Below are 20475 nucleotides of genomic sequence, written 5' to 3'. Positions count from 1 at the left end.
AGTTTGGGTTTGCTCTTCCGATTCTACAAGCGGTTTTCTCCCTTCTTCTCTCTTACGATGAAGGTTAATGAGAAAATGAAAACTGGCGACTTGTGAATCGGGGAACCACAACCCTTTTATATTATATTTATTTATTATTTAACCATCATAAATAATAAATAAATTGACGGTTTCTATACATAACCGTTCCGTACTATTAATTATATTAATTATGTGACTTATTTAATAAAAAATAAAAAATACTTAATGATCACTTTATTTTTATTGAATTCCAAATAAAAATAGCCCAAACACATTATTTATATTTATTAGTCCAATAAATCTAACAATCTCCCACTTGGACAATATATATAATTACATGTGTTCATCTTTATGCCCAAATAATGTGGCTATCATAATTTAAAGTTACTCCAAATCAATCTCGTCCATTAATCATATCAACATTGAACCAAAGCGGTTTAATTACATTAGTTCGTAATTCAACCCATCAATGATCACGAATATCAATATAATTAAATGACATAGATCATAGTACGGATGTGTAGCATAGAAATGACATCCAGTGTGATCCATCATATCAACTTATAACTGGTCCCTAATGAGATCAAAATTTTCTATAAACAGAGTGTAACAAAATTCTTTATTATCCATAAACTGCAGTAATCAATAAGTCTTTATAACATACATATATATAGAAACAAACTCCCACTAAATCTGAATATCTTCAAATAACATAACACCCATTTAAGCAGTATGCTCCAAAAAGACCTTGGGTGGTAATCCCTTAGTTAGCGGATCCGCAATCATAGAGTTTGTACCAATATGTTCTATATATAAATGACCACTCTGAACTCTTTCTTTAACAACTAGGAACTTGATGTCAATTTGCTTTGACTTAGTTGAACTCCTATTGTTGTTCGAATACATGACTGCTGATTTATTGTCACAGAATAACTTTAGTGGTCTTTCAATTCCTTTCACAATCTTTAGCCCAGTGACAAAATTCCGCAGCCACATTCCATGATTGGATGCCTCATGACATGCTATAAATTCAGCGCCCATAGTGGAAGAAGCAATGAGTGTTTGTTTAACACTTTTTCATGAGATTGCTCCTCCAGCAAGCATGAAGATATAACCTGAAGTGGATCTCCGACTGTCTTGGCATCCAGCAAAATCCGAATCTGAATATCCAACGATCTCCAGTTGGTCCGATTTCTTATATGTGAGCATGTAGTCTTTAGTTTTTTCAAATAACGCATAACCCGCCTGACTGCTACCCAGTGATCCATACCAGGGTTACTCAGATATCTGCCTAACATTCCGACAATGTATGCCAAATCTGGTCGAGTACAGACTTGTGCATACATCAAACTTCCTACTGCAGATGCATAAGGAATTTTCTGCATTTCTTTAACTTCAAGATCATTCTTAGGACATTGTTGAAGACAAAATTTGTCTCCTTTAACAACGGGGGTGTTTCCTGATTTACAATCCTGCATGCCATATCTCTTTAGTACATTTTCAATGTAACTCTTTTGTGACAATCCAAGTATACCTCGAGAACGATCTCGATGTATCTGAATTCCTAATACAAAAGAGGCATCACCAAGATCTTTCATTTCAAACTTAGTTGAAATAAATCTTTTAGTTTCATGTAGTAAGCCTGTATCATTGCTAGCGAGCAATATATCATCAACATATAAAATCAGAAAAATATGTCTGCTCCCACTAAATTTGTGGTATACACAATCATCAATTAAATTACTCTCAAAACCAAACGAGATAATAATTTCATGAAATTTGTGATATCATTAACGAGAAGCTTGCTTGAGACCATATATGGATTTCTTTAGTTTACAAACCATTTTGTTTGGATCTCCCACCACAAAATTTTCTGGTTGGTTCATAAAAATTGTTTCATCAATGTTTCCATTTAGATACGCAGTCTTAACATCCATTTGGTGTAGCTCAAGATCAAAATGCGCCACTAATGCCATGATCGTCCTAAAAGAGTCCTTTGTCGAAACAGGGGAAAAGGTTTCTGTAAAATCAATACCTTCCCTTTGAGTGAAACCCTTTGCAACAAGACGTGCCTTATATCTTTCTACATCACCCTTTGAATCCCTTTTGGTTTTAAATATTCATTTACAACCAATAGGTTTCGCACCTTCAGGTAATGAGACTAGATCCCAAACGTCATTGTCTTCCATAGACTTAATTTCTTCATTCATGGCAATAATCCATTTATGAGAATTAGAACTATGCATTGCTTGATGTAAGTTGATAGGATCATCTTCCATCATTTCAACGCTATCATCATGTTCTTGGAGAAATACAATATAGTCATCCGAAATAGCATTTCTCCTTTCTCTCGTGGATCTCCGTAATGGCATTTGTTCTTGAGGTTGTTGAGTTTGTTCTTCAGGAATGTTTACCTCATTTTCAATGGGAAGATTTATATTATTGTCTTGAAGTTCTGGAATTGCTTCTTGATTAATATCATAAATAAATTCATGATTATTATCAATAGCAATTATAGGAATTTGAACAAATTCCTCTTCAAATACAAATTCCTTAGTATTTCTCCCCTAAAACTCAATATCCTCAAAGAACACTGCATTTCCCGTCTCAAAAATAGTTCTGTTCGTGGGAACAAAAAACTTATAACCCCTTGATTTCTCAGAACATCCAATAAAGTAACAACTAACTGTTTTGGAGTCCAATTTCTTTTCATGAGGCTTATAAGGCCTTGCTTCTGCTGGACATCCCCAAATATGAAAATGCTCGAGGACTGGCTTTTTACCGGTCCAAAGCTCATAAGGAGTTTTAGTTGTTGCTTTAGTTGGAACTCTATTGAGAATATATGCTGCAGTCTTTATTGCTTCTCCCCAGAGAGATTCCGGTAAAGTAGAATGAGAAATCATGCTTCTTACCATATCTTTAAGAGTTCTGTTTCGTCTCTCAGATACACCATTCATGCGAGGAGAACCTGGCATAGTGTATTGAGGTACAATTCCACATTCCTCTAGGAATTTAGCAAATGGTCCTGGACGTTGTTCTCTTGATCCATCATATCGACCATAGTATTCACCACCACGGTCAGATCTGATAGCTTTAATTCTTTTACCAAGCTAATTTTCTACTTCAGCTTTGTATGCCTTAAACACGTCCAGTGCTTGGGACTTCTCACTAATGAGATAAAGGTAGCCATATCTTGAATAATCATCTATGAACAAAATAAAATATCGTTGATCATTCCAAGAAGCCGTAGGGAATGACCCACAAATATCAGTATGAATGAGTTCTAAGACGTCTGTAGTTCTGTTGGCACCCAATTTCCTTACGTTTGTTTGCTTTCCCTTAATACATCCAATACAAACCTCAAAATTGGAAAAATCAAGAGAATCAAGAATTCCATCATTTACAAGCCTTTCAATTCTTTGTTTAGATATATGACCTAAACGCTTGTGCCAAATTGATGCAGAATTTTCAGTTGTTAATTTTCTTTTAGTACCGCGATTACTTGTATGCAAAGTTTCATTATATGAGGCAATTGTATCAAGTAAATATATATTATCATAAACCGACAAAGAACCATTTGCAATAATATTTGAATTTAAAGAAAGACTAAACTGACCATTTCCAAATGAACAATAATAGCCAAATTTGTCCAAAACAGAAATAGAAACCAAATTCCGTCTAAAAGACGGTACAACAAAAGTGTCTTTCAAATCCAAATAAAAACCAGTTCTTAATAATAATCTAAAATTCCCAATAGCCTCAACTTCAACTGATTTGCCATTGCCCACAAAAATGAATCTTTCATCATCACTTGGCTTTCGGCAGCTCAGGCAACCCTGCATAGAAACACTAATGTGAGTAGTAGCACCAGAATCTACCCACCAAGTGTGACTCGGTACTGAAGTTAAATTAACCTCAGAGCAAACTAAAGTAAGAGATTCACCTTTCTTTGCACGCCATGCGTGATATTTGGTGCAGTCCCTCTTCAAGTGTGTGGATTGCCGACAAAAGAAACAACTAAATTCCTCATTTTCTTTAGTTTGTTGTTTCTTTTGCACGGGACCACCTGCAGCTTCTTTAGGGTTCTTCCTTTTATTTTTTTTATCTCTGAAATTACTTCATGAAGCCAAATGAGCACTTTCAGTCCGATCTTGCTTCAATCTCTCTTCTTCTTGCACACAATATGAAATTAACTCATTAAGAGTCCATTTCTCCTTCTGACAGTTATAACTGACCTTAAACTGATTAAATTGTGCAGGAAGAGAGATCAAAACCAAATGCACGAGCAATTCATCAGAAAGCTCTAACTTTAGTGCTTTTAGTTTCGAAGCAAGGTGAGACATTTCTATTATGTACTCCCTTATGTTTCCTTTTCCCTTATACTTCATTGAGGTCAAACTCGCAAGAAGCGTGCTTGTTTCAGCCTTATCGTTTTTTGCAAAACGTTTCTCAATTTCCTCAATGAATTCCTTAGCATTAGTGACTTCAGAGATATCACCCCTAAATGTTTCTGGAATTCCTCGCTTAATGATCATTAGACACATGCGATTTGATCTTTCCCATTTTTCAAGGTCCTGTTTTTCAACAAGGGAACCTTGATCCGTAATAATGGGTCGATCAATCCGAAGCGCAAGGTATAGATCCAAACATCCGAGGATAATCAAAACATTATCCTTCCAATCTTTAAAGTTATTTCCATTCAGTATATGAATAGAATTGACATTGGCAGATATTGTAGATGCGGAAGCATTAACTGAAATTAAACAAAAAAAAAAATACTATGAACACATTTTTCACATCTTGATTAATAAATTCACATTGAGATTTTTCCATCAACAAAAAAAAATATCTAGCACAACATTAATATTTAGTCTTTGAACAAAAATATTAACTTGTAAGTGATATTTTGTGCAATGATCAAATACTGACAATAAATCCTGTCAAACAATGATTCTATCTTTGGATTGAATTATTGTTCACATGGAACCGAATAATCGTCACATATTCATCATCACAGGTACTTCTGTAATTCGGCCCGACAATATTAATCTATCTTTGGACCGATATAATATCCGCATGAATTACAGACGTACTAATCATTTAAAATCTATATACCGAATCAACATTCACAAGATAGATTACTTTGGTAATATGTTGTTTCAATTGATTGGTTAGAATAATAAACTCCTTAAATCTCAAAAAACCCGAATTGAATTTATTAATTAAATTCTTAATTCCTTAAATTCTTAATTATTTTCTTAATATTATTTTATTTACGTTATAATATTATGAAAGAGATACATAACCTGTATATATATTTTAAATATAATTCTTTAAAAAAAATATATATATAATTCTTTAATTATATTTTTTTTATTTTCCAAATAAATAAATATATATCACATAATAATTAACTATTTTATATATATTCAATAATATATATTTCGGTTACAGTTTTCTGTAAATACATATATTTAATAATATATATATCCTTACTTAATTATAGGTTACGTGATTTATTTATAATAAAATCTTTATTTATTAAATAAATAATTAAATTTATGAACTTTTCAAAACTTAATCTTTAATTTATTATTTAAATAATAACGGTTAGACTTAGTCCTTAATTAATTATTTATTTAAAAAAAAATTAATAAACAGAATAGCAAACCCTAAAAATCATTCTTCTTCAAATCATCTACGATATCTGAATTCATGATTTAATCATAATATGATATCATAAAAAAATCTTAATATCAACAAATTAACATGCTCTGATACCAACTGTAGGAATTTTCTTTACTCCTAAATTCATGATTCTAAACAAATACATATTAGATTTCCTTTTTTCAGGCTTTAATCTATAATCTTATATATCGATAATATCTAACATGATATCTAACATGGATGAATCACAATCCTAATACATAAATTTCTCTAAGTCCATAAGTTGATTAAACAAGCGGAAGCGTACCTGAATTCATGATGAAGATCTTTGAGTTTGGGTTTGCTCTTCCGATTCTACAAGCGGTTTTCTCCCTTCTTCTCTCTTACGATGAAAGAAAACTGGCTATTTTGAATCGGGAACCACAACCCTTTTATATTATATTTATTTATTTATTTATTATTTAACCATCATAAATAATAAATAAATTTGACGGTTTCTACACATAACCGTTACGTAATATTAATTATATTAATTATGTGACTTATTCAATAAAAAATAATAAATACTTAATGATCACTTTCTTTTTATTGAATTCCAAATAAAAATAGCCCAAACACATTATTTATATTTATTAGTCCAATAAATCTAACACAAGGTATATAAGTCTCCCGACTAACCGTTGATATCTCTCCTTATCCACCTCGGTACCAACACCTCCGAAGAGCTTATGATTAGCTTCAAAAGGTGAGTATGCAGGTTTGCATCCTAACATCCTAGTATCAGATAGGAGATCAAGGACATACTTCCGTTGGGAGAGAAAGATCCCACAAGACGATCTAGCTATCTCAATCCTAAGAAAGTATCGCAACGAACCCCAAGTCTTTGACCTCAAACTCGGTCGCCAACCTTTGTTTGATTAAGTTAATCTCATCTTCATCATCACCCGTTACAATGATGTCATCGACATACACAATCAATATTGTGATCTTTCCTCCTTGTCTCTTAACAAACATTGTATGGTCTGAGTTGGTCTACTTGAACCCAAACTTTATCATAGCACTATGAAATCTCTCAAACCATGCTCTAGGAGATTGTTTTAGCCCGTACAAAGTTTTCTTGAGTTTACACACTTTCTCTTCTATAATGTGAGATGAGAAGCCAGGAGGGACATCCATATAAACTTCTTCCTTTAGGTTGCCATGCAAAAAGGCATTCTTCATATCAAGCTACTGAAGATTCCATCCTAGATTGGCAGCACAAGAAATTAGGATCCGAATAGAGTTCATCTTCGCGACGGGAGCGAACGTCTCCTGATAGTCAATCCCAAGTGTCTGTGTGTACCCCTTCGCAACCAGTCTTGCCTTGTACCTTTCAACTTACCCATCTGGCTTATATTTTATAGTGAACACCCATTTGCATCCAACTGTTTTTTTGCCAAAAGGAAGAGTCACAAGATCCCATGTGCCACTCTTCTTAAGAGCATTCATCTCTTCACCCATAGCACATTCCCACTTTGGTTCAAGTATAGAATCATGCTAACGCTAAGGAATAGGAATAGAAGACATAGTGGAAACAAATGCACAATAGGAAGGAAATACAGAATCATAAGAAACGAAGTTAGAATTAGGATGCTAAGTACATTTTCTAGAACCTTTTCTAGCAGCTTTGGGAAGATCAAGGTTAGAAAGAGAAGGATTACCGTTTGTATAGAAAGAAGGAGCAACTGTAGGACTAACTTCCAGATTAAACAATTTAGGGGGTAATATAGCATCTCCATGTTGTCTGCGTGAGTATGTCACCAAATTCGGTCCATCCAGTCTACTAGGTTTCAAACATGGTTCTCCACTAGAAGGTGATTCCCTTTCCTCCTGTAAACATGATTCTCCACTAGAAGGTGCTTCCCTCTTCTCCTGTCTTGGAAAAATAAGAGGGTCGATGGGAGTGGAAGAAGACTCCATGTTTATTTATTCTTTTTCTAAACTCTCCCCCTAAAGAGGTAAACATGAGCTAAAGGTGTAATAAGGAGTTGACTCCCAGAAAGTGACATCATGACTAACAAACACTCGTTTAGTAGGAGGATGATAGAATTTGTACCCTTTCTGAGTTGGAGAATAACCGATAAAGACACATTTTAGAGTCCGGGGATCTAACTTTTCACGCGATGGAGTAGAGTTATAACCAAAATAGACACATCCAAAGACAAGAAGTGGGAGAGGATGTTTTGAAGTATGTGGGAGAAATGATATTGGAGTCTTGAACTTAAGAATAGTAGAGGGAATACGGTTAATTAAATATGATGCAGTTAAAACTGCATCTCCCCATAGGAAACTAGGAACATGCATAGTAAACATAAGAGACCTAGTAACCTTTAAAGATGACCATTCTTTCTCTCTTCTATCCCATTTTGCTCAGAAGTTTTGACAGATGTAGTAAGATGCACAATGCCATGAGAAGATAAGTAAGACTCAAAATCCCCATTAGTATACTCTGTACCATTGTCGGTCCGTAAGATTTGTATAACAACTTAAAATTGTGCATGAATCATAACATGAAATAATTTAAAGCATTCAAATACTTCATTTTTGTGACGAAGTAAGTAAATCCATGTGAGACGCGTATGAAAATCAATAAAAGTGACAAACCATCTATAACCGGAACGACCAGTAACCCGAGATGGGCCCCAAACATCAGAATGAATGACAGAAAATGGAATCATGCTCCTTTGATTACTAATAGGGTAACTAGAACATTTGTGTTTCGCAAGTTCACATAGTTCACACATAAAGTCAGACCTACTACATTTCTTAGTTAAAGTAGGAAAAAGATGTTCTAATACACCAAATGAGGGATGACCACAACGTCTATGCCATGAATGCAAAACTCTAACGGAGAGTTAGTTGATACTTGGGGACCATCGGGGAAGAAGTAGGCACATCCTCTAAGACATATAAGTCATTGCAAACTTTACCCCCACCAATCGTCTAACCGATTGTTATATCTTGAAAAACACAGTGAGAAGGGAAGAATGTTACTGAGCAATTTAGAGACTCTGTAATACGTTTAACAGATAACAAATTTGAAGTGAATGATGGAACATGTAAGATAGAGTTTAAAGGTAACTTAGAAGAAAGCTGAATAGACACTTTTCCTAGAATAAGTATACGGGATCTATTTGTAACCCGAACTGTATTTTGTTGAGATAAATAAGAGCTAAACAAGCTAGAAGAATTTGTCATATGGTTAGAGGCTCCTGAATCTATGATCCAAGAGTTAGAAGAAGACTGTGAGGTTGTTAAGGCAGAAGCCATACCAGAATGGGCAAGATGATAGGATGTGAAAGGAGCAGAAGAGTTGGCTAGCAAGTTGCGAATAGAACTCGTCTCTGAAACTGTCAAAGGAACCTCCGCTATAGGTGGAGGAGTATCCATACCATAAATTTGTGTCTCCACTAAAAGGTGAGCATTATACTGACGATGTCCTCCAGAGTCACGACCTCGGCCGCGACCACGACCACGGCCACGAATGTGAGGATGTAGGAGAAAACACCTTTCACGAGTATTCCCCGTCTTCTGGCAGTGATCACACAGAGGTGGACTTACATCAACAACGGGACGTGATACTGACGGGGCGGTAATAGGAATATGGGTAGCAACAAGAGTAGAACGATCAGAGTGTTCCGATTGAGGAACCATAATATGTCGTCGAGTCTCCTCCCCCTGAATATGAGCATGGGCAGTCGAAACATTAGGGAGTGGAACTTTCCCGACCAATTCTGCCTTAATGGGATCATAGTAGATATCTAGCCCAACTAGGAAGTCAATCAGACGATCTTCTTCTACAATCCTTTGATAGGCTTCTACATCTTTCGTACATTCTATTCTAAAGATACGATAATGATCTAACTCCGTCCATAACTCCCGAACTCTCTTTCGAATCTCATAAACCTTCAAACAATTTCCAGAATGGGAGTACGTCTTAGCTATCATGCTCCAAATTTCTTGAGTAGTGGCAAGAAATAGATAGCTCTTCCGAATATTTGGTTCCATAGAATTAAAGAGCCACGTTTTCACCATGGCATTGTCCGATTCCCAATCATCCAATCTTAGATCATCATCCTTGGGTTTCTTAGACTTTCCATTAATGAATTTCTGCATTCTACTGGCTTGAATCGAAAGTAAACAAGCTTGCGACCATGCAAGATAGTTCGACCCATCCAATTTCACGAGGCTAAGAACAAGGGACGAGTTTAAATGATATCCCCGACTAGCACCACCGTCGCTATTTTTGGAACTAGGTTTACCTTCTTCCGATATGGCGAATAAATGCAAGCAATCCTCAAGAACAAACCCAATAGTAATTAGAGAGGAAGGGAAAATCGAAAAAGAATCCCTAACCCTAATTCCATAGCTCTGATACCATGTTACGAATGAAAGGATTCAATAATATGGTTTTTCATATATTTCAGCCTCTCTAATAGATGGAGATTATATATAGAGATAAGAGGCTTAAAACTTAATGTATCTAGGCCTTAATATATATATGCCTTAATACATAACACCCTAGATATATAAATATTATACAATATTAACCCATTATTTTAACAATAAATATGCATTTCTCCTATGATCGATCAATAGAATAAGTGGATAAGCTCCTAGAATTTCAGATTTTTTTACTCTCTTCCAAATAGTCGCACCCTTATTGTTATGTGAAAATGAATACGTTTTCACAAAGAATCAGGAAGATTGGATTTCAAAGTCCCTAGCGAGGAAGAGCCTTCTTCTCTAAATCTAGATCCCAAGCTCTAGTGTGCATGTTCTTGCGCTTGAATTCGATGCCCATGCGAGAGTGTGGTTATAGCCTAAAGCTAGGGGCAGGCGAATCTATTTAAAGGATCGGTGGGCCGAAGGATTTTTTTTACGATAAAAATGTTAAATTGCCCATAATTTTTAAAAAATTTTAATTTATTTCACGATTTGTTTAGTAACAAATTAAATAACATGATTTTTAACACTAATTTTCAGATTTACTTAATTAAGTTTATTATCATGATAATACATCTTTAAAGAATAACTAACTGATTAAAATTTTACAGAAATTAAAATTTTGAATATCTCAATAAAAAAGGTTTTAAGTTTGAGGGAAGGATCATTATTAGGTTATCATTCCCAATTATATAATTTGTTAAAGAAAGAGTTAAAAAGTAGAAATCTAACTATTGATAATGATAGACATCTAATTATATATTATATTTGGTAGAATATAGTTGGCCATAAAATTGATCAGAATAGAAACGAGCAGTTATTCATTTTAATTTTATTGTATTTCAATTTACAGAAATATACCACCTGAGTAACTCAATTAAAAATATTAATAGCTAAGAAATCAAATGACTTAAGATTTGATTTTCATTATGTAAATATATTACTCCCTTAAAAAAATTGAACTCTAGTAAAAAAAAAAAATGAGTTATCTCATAATAGTTATTTTCAAACCACCAAACTCTGAAGGCCATATATGATATATAATATATATTATATAATAGGTAAATAAGACTTGATTAGGTAATATAACATATAGTTTGAAATATATGAATTCAGTCTATAAATAGACTATTTAAAATAAAACATATTTGTTTTAATTTGATAATAATTTTTCAAAACATTTCAATGAATTTGGAAGACAAGTCAAATAAATATATGATGGATCAATGAAGAATCCTGTTTTGATACAACAACATTACCAACATTCATTGCACCTAGTTGATTACTTAAACTAGAGGCCATTATTCATTTCCAAGGTCATCTGTACCCTTATAGTTGCAAAATCAAATGTTATTAAACTTTTTTTGTAAGGTAGATGGAATCTAAAACTTATTTATATTCTAAATTGTTTAACAAATGCATGTAAATAATTGAAAAAAAAATCATATATTAAATGACTTAATCATTTCCCTAATCTTTAAAAGATAAATATGGGAAAAAAATTAAAAATTTAATTAAAGATATGTTATACTAACAATAAACAAACATATACATATTTCAAACATAAGATATGGACCTCACATAAATGAGGTGAATATGGACAAAGAAAAAATTACAAAAATTAATTAAAGATATGTTATACGTACCGACAATATACAATAATACAAACATATACATATTTCAAAACGAGGTTCACTTCATCCAGTGAAAATCAAACTTAAACTTTTAATGGGTTGGACATCGACTTTTATATTTGAACTATCATAATAAATTATATAATTACTAACCCATATAATTAGTAACCCCTGCACATGTAAAAATGCGAGATTACTAAAAATTAATTACAACAATAAAATACATCTAAAAATATTTCTTTTATTTTCCTTTTAAATAGTGAGAAAATTTTAATCCTTCTACTAGTGAGTCAATATTAAACCAATACAAATCAAATTATAACATGAGATGAGTTGTGAAAAGTTTAACAAATAAAAATAATCAAATCAAAACAAATTAGTGGAAGTGAAATCAAAGTTGATCATATAGTCCTCCTAATCTTAAGATTATCTTTTTCATTTTCATGAACATCTTAATTAGTTTATAACACTATAAAACTTTTATGTTTCACTGTTTAGCTTCAATTTGAATAACTGCTTTTAACATATAATAATCATTTCTTTTTCTAATACAGCTAGATAGCATATATATATATACTTTAAAAGAGAATAAAAAGACATCAAATTGAATATTCCTCAATAATAATAAATTCAATCTTCTCACTAATCAAAGAAGCTTAGTTCTCTAAACAAAAAGACAAATAAATAATGGTGGTATATATATTATGATTAATAATAAAGGGAGTTAAAGATTTGTATAGAATGATGCAGAAGGGTGACTATGAGTAAATATAATTTAAAATGTTTATTTATTTTCTCTTTATTAATTTTATATATTTATAATTTATTTTTTATCTTTCTATAATTAATAATTTATCTTTTTTATTTGTTAATTTATAAATATATGTTTATTTATATAATTTTTAGAGTAATAATAAGTACAATATTCAATCAAATAACAAAATATATAAGTATATATGTTTTAAAATATATATTGAAAAGAATAAAAAATTAAATATAAAATTCTTAATTGTATTTTTCATTAATTATTACTCATTATTGTTAATATATATATTTGTGCTTAATAATAATATTTTTTTAAATGAATAATAATAGAGAAAATAAATAAATCAAATTAATAAAATATATAAATATATAATTTTAAATATATATATATTTTTACTCAACTATCTATAAAGTTTTTTTTTAAAATTATTTCTCATATTTCATTTTCTTATCAAATGTATTATAAACTGAATCAATTATGGTTAACTAATTCATAATGTCGTTATATATTCTCTCTTATACTGTCATATTATATTAACTCTTAGAATCTCTAAGTGTTTTTTCTTTTTATGAATGTTAAATATTAATTGTTTATTGAGTTATATTTATCTTGAATATTAATATTTTATGATATGAGTTGGATCATCTTAATAATTAAGAATTTGTCTCATGGTTCAATTTATAAATAAAACAAATAATAACAAAAATGATTTATAATACATTTAAAATTATAAAAATTATATATAATATATATATATATATTAATAGTTTTAAAATGTTATTTATAATAGTTTAATAATAAAAGATTAAAAATAGATGAATTAAAAAAAATATTAAAATTTTGATGGGTGAGAAAATATTACATTTTTTATGATGATATGTACAGATTATAATTAAAGAAAAAGAAATTACTACCGTTCTATTACTTAAGTGACTTATACAATAATACATCATTTCAATGTTTCATTCCCTTTAAATTTTTTACTTCCACCTAATGTTATAAACTTTCACTTTAATATAGGTTAGAATTGAAGCCAAAATTCATATAGTCCGTTTTGTCAAATTATGACTCCTTATTTGAATAAATTGTGATTTTAGACATCTTTTTCAAATCTAGGCTTCTTATTCTTATGGTTAATGTTATATATAAAAAAAAATGAGTTAACGATTTTAAAAATCGTTAACTTATTATTATGTGACATTTATAAATAAATAAAATATCAATATTACTAATTTAACTATCGAATTTAAACGAATTGAGTATTTTGATTACCGAATCTCAGAGAATCGATGGTCAAAACTCTCGAATCGCTGAAATTTATTAGTTAGATTATTGACATGATTCTTTATTTATTTATAAATGTTACGTTGATATTAAATTGACGGCGTTTAATAATTCTAAAACAAAATCTAATTTCGAATAACTTTAATCCTAGAGAGTATCAAATTGTGAGGTTTAAACAAAATGTATGAAAATCTCAATTGGCTTTCAAATAAAGAGTCTTAATTTCACAATGGAGTCAATTCTTATTTGAAATCTTATAAATGAATAGGTGGGTCACAACCATTATATATTGTCACACCTTAAATAGAGTACATAGAGTACCCACCTTCAATCAATAATAATAACATTCCTTCTTTATCTTCTTTCTCTCATCTCTCTCTAATGCAATATGGATGGAGAGAACAAAAAGAGGAAGATGATAAATGATATCAAAGAAGAAGAGGAAGAAGAAGAAGATGAAGAAGAAAAAGTGAAGAAGTTCTTTGCATTGATAAAGAAAGCAGGAGAAGCACGTAAACACATTATCAAAACAAACGAACAAGAAAGGAACAAGATCAAACCTTGGAAACCAGCATTTGAACCTCAGGATTTCATTGAAGGAGATACCGATCATCAAAAGCTTAAAGAAGAAGGAATATTAATGGCTGCCATTAATGCTAAATCTCCAGGACCTTCCAAAAGGAAGAAAGAACCTAAAGAAGATGAAGACAATCATCATGCAGGACTAGATCTTAATCTTTCTTTGTAATTTTATTTAGATTTATGAGCATCAATGATAATTTTCTCTTTTCAAGGAAAAATAAGGTGTTCAATATAGTTCTTCATTTCAAATTCTTCAATTGTTTTAATAATTTTATATGAAATTGAAAATTATTTTCACTAATAAACACTTTAAATTGAAATTGATCATCATTTTTATAGATGATATTAGAGGGTTAGCTTTTTAAATTAAAAATATCAAAAATCAAAACTCTAAATAACTAAAAGATTAAGGGCAGAAGATCACTATTATGAAAATTAATTTACGTTTTTAACTTTTTAGCTTTTACTCAGAATGTTACGACTTCAAAATCATTCTAGGCCTGTCTAGAATAATCTCTTAAACTCTGGTTTTTTTCCCATTTTTGAAAATTAAAAAAAAAAAATAGGACACATAGGAGCAATATTAGGTTAAAGTCCAATCTAAGAAAATTATTACCTACTAATATTATATCTCAACATTTTAAATTGTCAATATATATTTCAACATTTTAAAAATAATAATAAATATATTAGTTGTCTAATACTTAGTGTAACAAACTTTAAAAAAAAATAATAATAATTATATTAGTTGTCTAATACTTAGTGTAACAAATTTTAAAATTCAATTCATTTTTTTTTTCATGTCTACCTTAATTATAATTTCTACATAAGTTCTAGAGAAGGATTCTTTAGTAACATTCTGCAGAAAATCAACTGAATTTGTGTAAAGTGATCACACAATATTTTTTTCTAAACTCAGGAATATTTTTTTTTATGGTGACTAAAATAATATTGAGAACGATTTAGTGAATAAATATTTTAACAATTATCTCAAATGACATATGAAGTCTTTGCTTAAGTCAACCATTGTCAAGTATTTAAGTTTTTTAGCTTAATTAGTCTTCTTCATATGGTCATTGCTTTAATAATGAAAAACAAAGCCTATCTTTGATGGGCCCTTTCAATAAATTATTTCACCAATATGACATAACAAAAGGAATCTTTCCATCCGATAACTCATAAATATGTCTCCAATTTTTTATATATTAATATCACTTAAAAAAAAATTGATTTTGACCTACAATTATAACCCAATAAATTAGTTAGTGGAAAGAATATTATTCTCTAAAGAAGATAGCTCAATTTTAAATTTTCTCAGTCATTGGGTCGAACAGGTAGTGTGCTTCAACAGACTGGTTATTCTTTTTTTTTTTTAATTAAAAGAGAACATGACACCCTACAACCACGACCTCCGCTTAAACTCAAATCGCTTTCAGATGGAATCAAATTCATGACTTTTTGGTCTTTTAAACCGACTCTTATCACTGGACTACCATGATGAGTTATTCTTGTACTCGTTTTAAACTGTTTAATTCCATACTAGTTGATTTATTAGAGAAGAAGAACAAATAATCTTCGCTGAAGAATTCCACACATATATTAAAATCCAGAATGATTATGATAATAATAAATTATATATATAATTTTATTTTCCTAACCATTTTTACATATAGTCGAAGGGGTTCAATGCTCAAATTTTTATGGAAATAAAGGGAATGTGAGGAGTGAGTAACGAGTGAGGAAGCTTTATCCCGTGCGTAGTCTCCTATGATCGATCTGTCACCCAACCTACTTTAGAGTTTTGAAGATATCTTAAAAAAAAGTTTAAGCATCCCATATTATTAAAAGTTTGTTGTGACGAGCTGAAACTCAACCCATGTGGCACTAAATTAGATCGACTCAAATTCTAGCTAGTAAACCCTTTTAGATAAGGCAAGAAGAACTTAGAGAGATAAAGAACTTTAGAATAAGAATTGTATCGATAGAATACTTGGTGTTTACAAAATAATACATTTTAAGTATTCGTAGGGCTAATTACAACTACTACATTTATGATACTAACTAACTACCATATTAATGATATAATGTCCAACTACCCCATTAATGATATTCTCTCAACTACCTCATTAATGGGTCTACTATCCAACTATTACATTAATTACTCTAAGGCATCCCTTCTCTAATGCTTCTAGAATAATTCTTGAAGTGAGATTACTTAGACGATTGAGCTTCCCTTGAGCTAGAAAGATTAGCGCATTATGAGGCCAAGACTTTAATGAACGTCGACATCCCCTTGAATGGACTGTGACACCAATGGGTCGTAACATTGTGGTAAAAATTTCGCTCAGTTTAGCTCTAGATAAGAAACTGCCTCATTTAAAAAAAAAGTTAATATACACTAGTAAAAAAAGGACTTTTACCGACAGAGTTTACCGAGAGTTTTATAAAACTTTCAGTAATGGTCCCGTGAGGAAAAAATCTTTCGTTATTAAAAATAAATTTTGAGAGGTGTGTAAAACCTTCGGGGATACAAGTTTTTACTGAAAGTTTTATAATAAACCTTCGATTTTGACTCTTCCCAAAAAAACTAAAAATAATTTTAAGTGTTGGGAATTGGTAATTGCGAAAGTTTATTGGAAAAATTTCGGTTTATCTTTTCCCAGATTGGTAATTGCAAAGGTTTTCAATAAATCTTCGGTTTTGACCTTTCACAAAAAAACCAAAAATAATTTTAAGTGTTGGGAAGGGGTAATTGCGAAGGTTTATTGAAAAACTTTCGGTTTTATCTTTTCCCAGATTGGTAATTGCAAAGGTTTATGGTTTACTTTCGGTTTTGCCTATTTTAATTACCGAGAGTTTTAGAAGAACTCTCGGTAAAAACCTTACTGATTAAAAACCAGATCCCCTTTTCTTTTCACGATTATTCTCCAGGCGCCTCTCTCTCTCTCCCCCGCCCTCCGCTCTCTCGCCGTTGCAGATTCTTCAACTTAAGGTTAGTATATGTTAGATTTATATATATAAAGTTTAAATTTAGATGATTTTGTTTTAATTTTGGTTAGTATATGTTAGATTTAGGGTGATTTTGTTTTAATTTTGGTTAGTATAGGTTAGATTTAGGGTTTATTTTGTTTGATTTTGGTTAGTATATGTTAGATTTATTGTTGATTTTGTTTGAGTTTTGATTAGATCCATATATGTTTAGGGTTGATTTATGGTTGATTTTTTTTTAGTTTAATTTGGTTAGATTCAAATATGTCTTAGTTCGTTGTATTAAATAGGATTTCATTTTTAGTTTGGCTAAATTCATAAATGTTATAATACATTTACATGTATATATACACATATTATATATATATATATATATACATATTATATATATATATATATATACACATATTATATATATATATATACGAAGACTAGGAAAATTGAAACTCAATTTATTAATGAAATGCGTTCAGGATGAGTACTAATTGGAAGTGTATTCGGAAATCACCAGAGAGACTACCCCGTCATTTCAGAACCTTCTAGCACAATCAAATGACCTTACAATCCGAGGAGAGACTTCTAAAGTCAACACAGTGTATGACGTGGCGGACTCGATGGCTATTGTTGACGTTAAACATGAGCAGGATGCGAGACAACTGATGTTGGCATTGGAGTAGATTTAATTGAGGGATGTGGAAAGAGCGCAAATGCTTAGTGAAATTAAAGCGGAGAGGGTGCAAGTGACACAAAGATTGGAGAAATTTGAACAAAAAATTGAATTTTTTATTAGGCAGAATCAACCCCCCTCCCCCCAACTACTTAGTATATTAAAGTTTTTGAATAATTGTAAACGTTTTGGTTCGACTGATAACATGTTTTCGGATAAATGAGTATGTTTTGACTTTGGTTTAGAATTTTGGAATTATAATTATCTTTTTCTTTATAAATGTTATTGTATATGTATTGGTTTTCCTTATTTGAAAATTTTATTGAAAATTTTCTCTTAGTCTTGTAATAAAAATGCAAAAAAATATATGTTGGGAAGGGTTAATTGCGAATGTTTTCCAATAAACCTTTGGTTTTAACTCTTTCCAAAATGGTTAATTGCGAAGGTTTTCAAATAAACTTTCGGTTTTGACTATTCAAAATAAATAAATAAATAATTCTAAGTGTTGGGAAAGGTTAATTGTGAAGGTTATCCAATAAACCTTCAGTTTAGACTCTTCCCAAAAAAACAAGAATAATTCTAAGTGTTGGGAAGGGTTAATTGCAAAGGTTTTCAAATAAATCTTCGGTTTTGACTCTTAAAAAAAACAAAAATAATTCTAAGTGTTGGGAAGGGTTAATTGCGAAGGTTTTTCAATAAACTTTAGGTTTTAACTCTTCCAAAAAAAATCAAGAATAATTCTTAGTGTTGAGAAGAGTTAATTGCGAAGGTTTTCAAATAAGCCTTCGGTTTTGACTCTTTCCAAAAAAAATAATAATTCTAAGTGTTGGAAAGAGTTAATTGCGAAGGTTTTCAAATAAACCTTCGGTTTTGCCTCTTCCCAAAAAAACAAAAATAATTTTAAGTGTTAGGAAGGTTTAATTGCGAAGGTTTTTCAATAAACCTTCGATTTTGACTCTTCCAAAAAAATAAAAAATAATTCTTAGTGTTGGGAAGGGTTAATTGCGAATGTTTTCCAACAAACCTTCGGTTTTGACTCTTCCAAAAAAACAAGAATAATTCTAAGTATTGGGAAGGGTTAATTCATTTGCTTTCGGTATTCATTCCATATTTTATTTGATTTTTTTCTCTTTTGTTTGTCTAAACTCTTAAACACATAAGGTGTGTGTTATTTTTTAAGAATTAAGATTGTGTTTAATTTGATAAATGTATATGATTGTGTTTGATTATATAAAGAAAGTTTATATATATAATGTCTTTGTGTTTGATGAACATATGAATTGTGTATTGTTTTAAAGATATTAAATGTGTTAAATTTATGTTGATCAAGGTTATTAGAAGGTGAAAAACTAATTGATTTAACAATTTATCATGTGGTAATACCGAAAGATATACCATTAACTTTCGGTAATAATCATCAAAACCAAAAGTTGTTTAGAAAGCTTTCGGTATTACCAATACATAATTTGTTGGTTTAATTGGCATTTCACTTTCTATTCTAGACTCCTAACTAAGTTAATCAAGTGTGTGTTATTTTTTAAGAATTAAGATTGTGTTTAATGTTAAAATTTATATGTTTGTGTTTGATTATATAAAGAAGTGTATATATATATATATATATATGTTTGTGTTTGATGATCATATGAATGTGTGTAATGTTTGATCATATGGATTGTGTAATATTTTAAGGATATCAAATTTATTAAATTAATGTTGTTCAAGGTTATTAGAAAAATGAAACCAATTAATTTAACAATTTATCAAGTGGTAATACCGAAAGATTTATGTATATCTTTCGGTAATAATATTCAAAACCGAGAGATATACATAAATCTCTCAGTTTTCTCTATTTAAAATTAATTGTGCATATGTCAAAACCGAGATTTAGACATATCTCTCGGAATCTAAAATAAAAAAAATCGAGGGATACCTCTAAATCTCTTGGAATTATGGAATTAATCAAAACCGAGAGTTATATGAAAACACTCAGAATTAATCAATTGATCAAAACCGAAAGTTTTCATATAACTTTCAGTAATGACCTTTTTAAATTAAAAAAATCCTTCTTCTCTTCTTCTTTTTGCCCGCTTTCTTTCCCTTCCTCTCTCCCCACTTCCTTCCGCCCGCGCCGCCTGCCGAAAACGTCGTTGCCTATTGAAGACGACGCCCATCCGAAGACGACGCCACTTGAAGCCGCCTCCCGTCGCCGCCCATCCGGATTGAAGACGCGGTCGCCGCTTGAAGCCGCTTCCTGCCGCCGCCTCTGCCCTCAGCCTGCATTTGAAGGTCAGATTAGTTTATATTTGAGTTTGATTTTATATATTTAGATTAATTAATGTTAGATTAGGTTGATTAAGGTTTAGGGTTTAGGTTATATGTTA

The 20475-nt window shown here is 30.9% G+C and overlaps 1 protein-coding gene across 1 annotated transcript; it reads left to right on the top strand.

Moving 5' to 3' along the window:
* The first annotated feature begins 14187 nt into the window (after positions 1–14187).
* LOC124932863 (protein NIM1-INTERACTING 1) lies at positions 14188–14651 on the top strand. Its single transcript, XM_047473574.1, has one exon. It carries the CDS (start codon positions 14246–14248, stop codon positions 14603–14605), a length of 360 nt encoding a protein of 119 aa, XP_047329530.1. The 5' UTR covers positions 14188–14245; the 3' UTR covers positions 14606–14651.
* Positions 14652–20475: the final 5824 nt, after the last annotated feature.

Source organism: Impatiens glandulifera, chromosome 3 (assembly GCF_907164915.1).
Source record: "Impatiens glandulifera chromosome 3, dImpGla2.1, whole genome shotgun sequence".
Classification (NCBI taxonomy): Eukaryota; Viridiplantae; Streptophyta; class Magnoliopsida; order Ericales; family Balsaminaceae; genus Impatiens; species Impatiens glandulifera.
The sequence above is the reverse complement of the archived record's forward strand: the minus strand, read 5'-3'. Positions and strand labels throughout refer to the sequence as shown.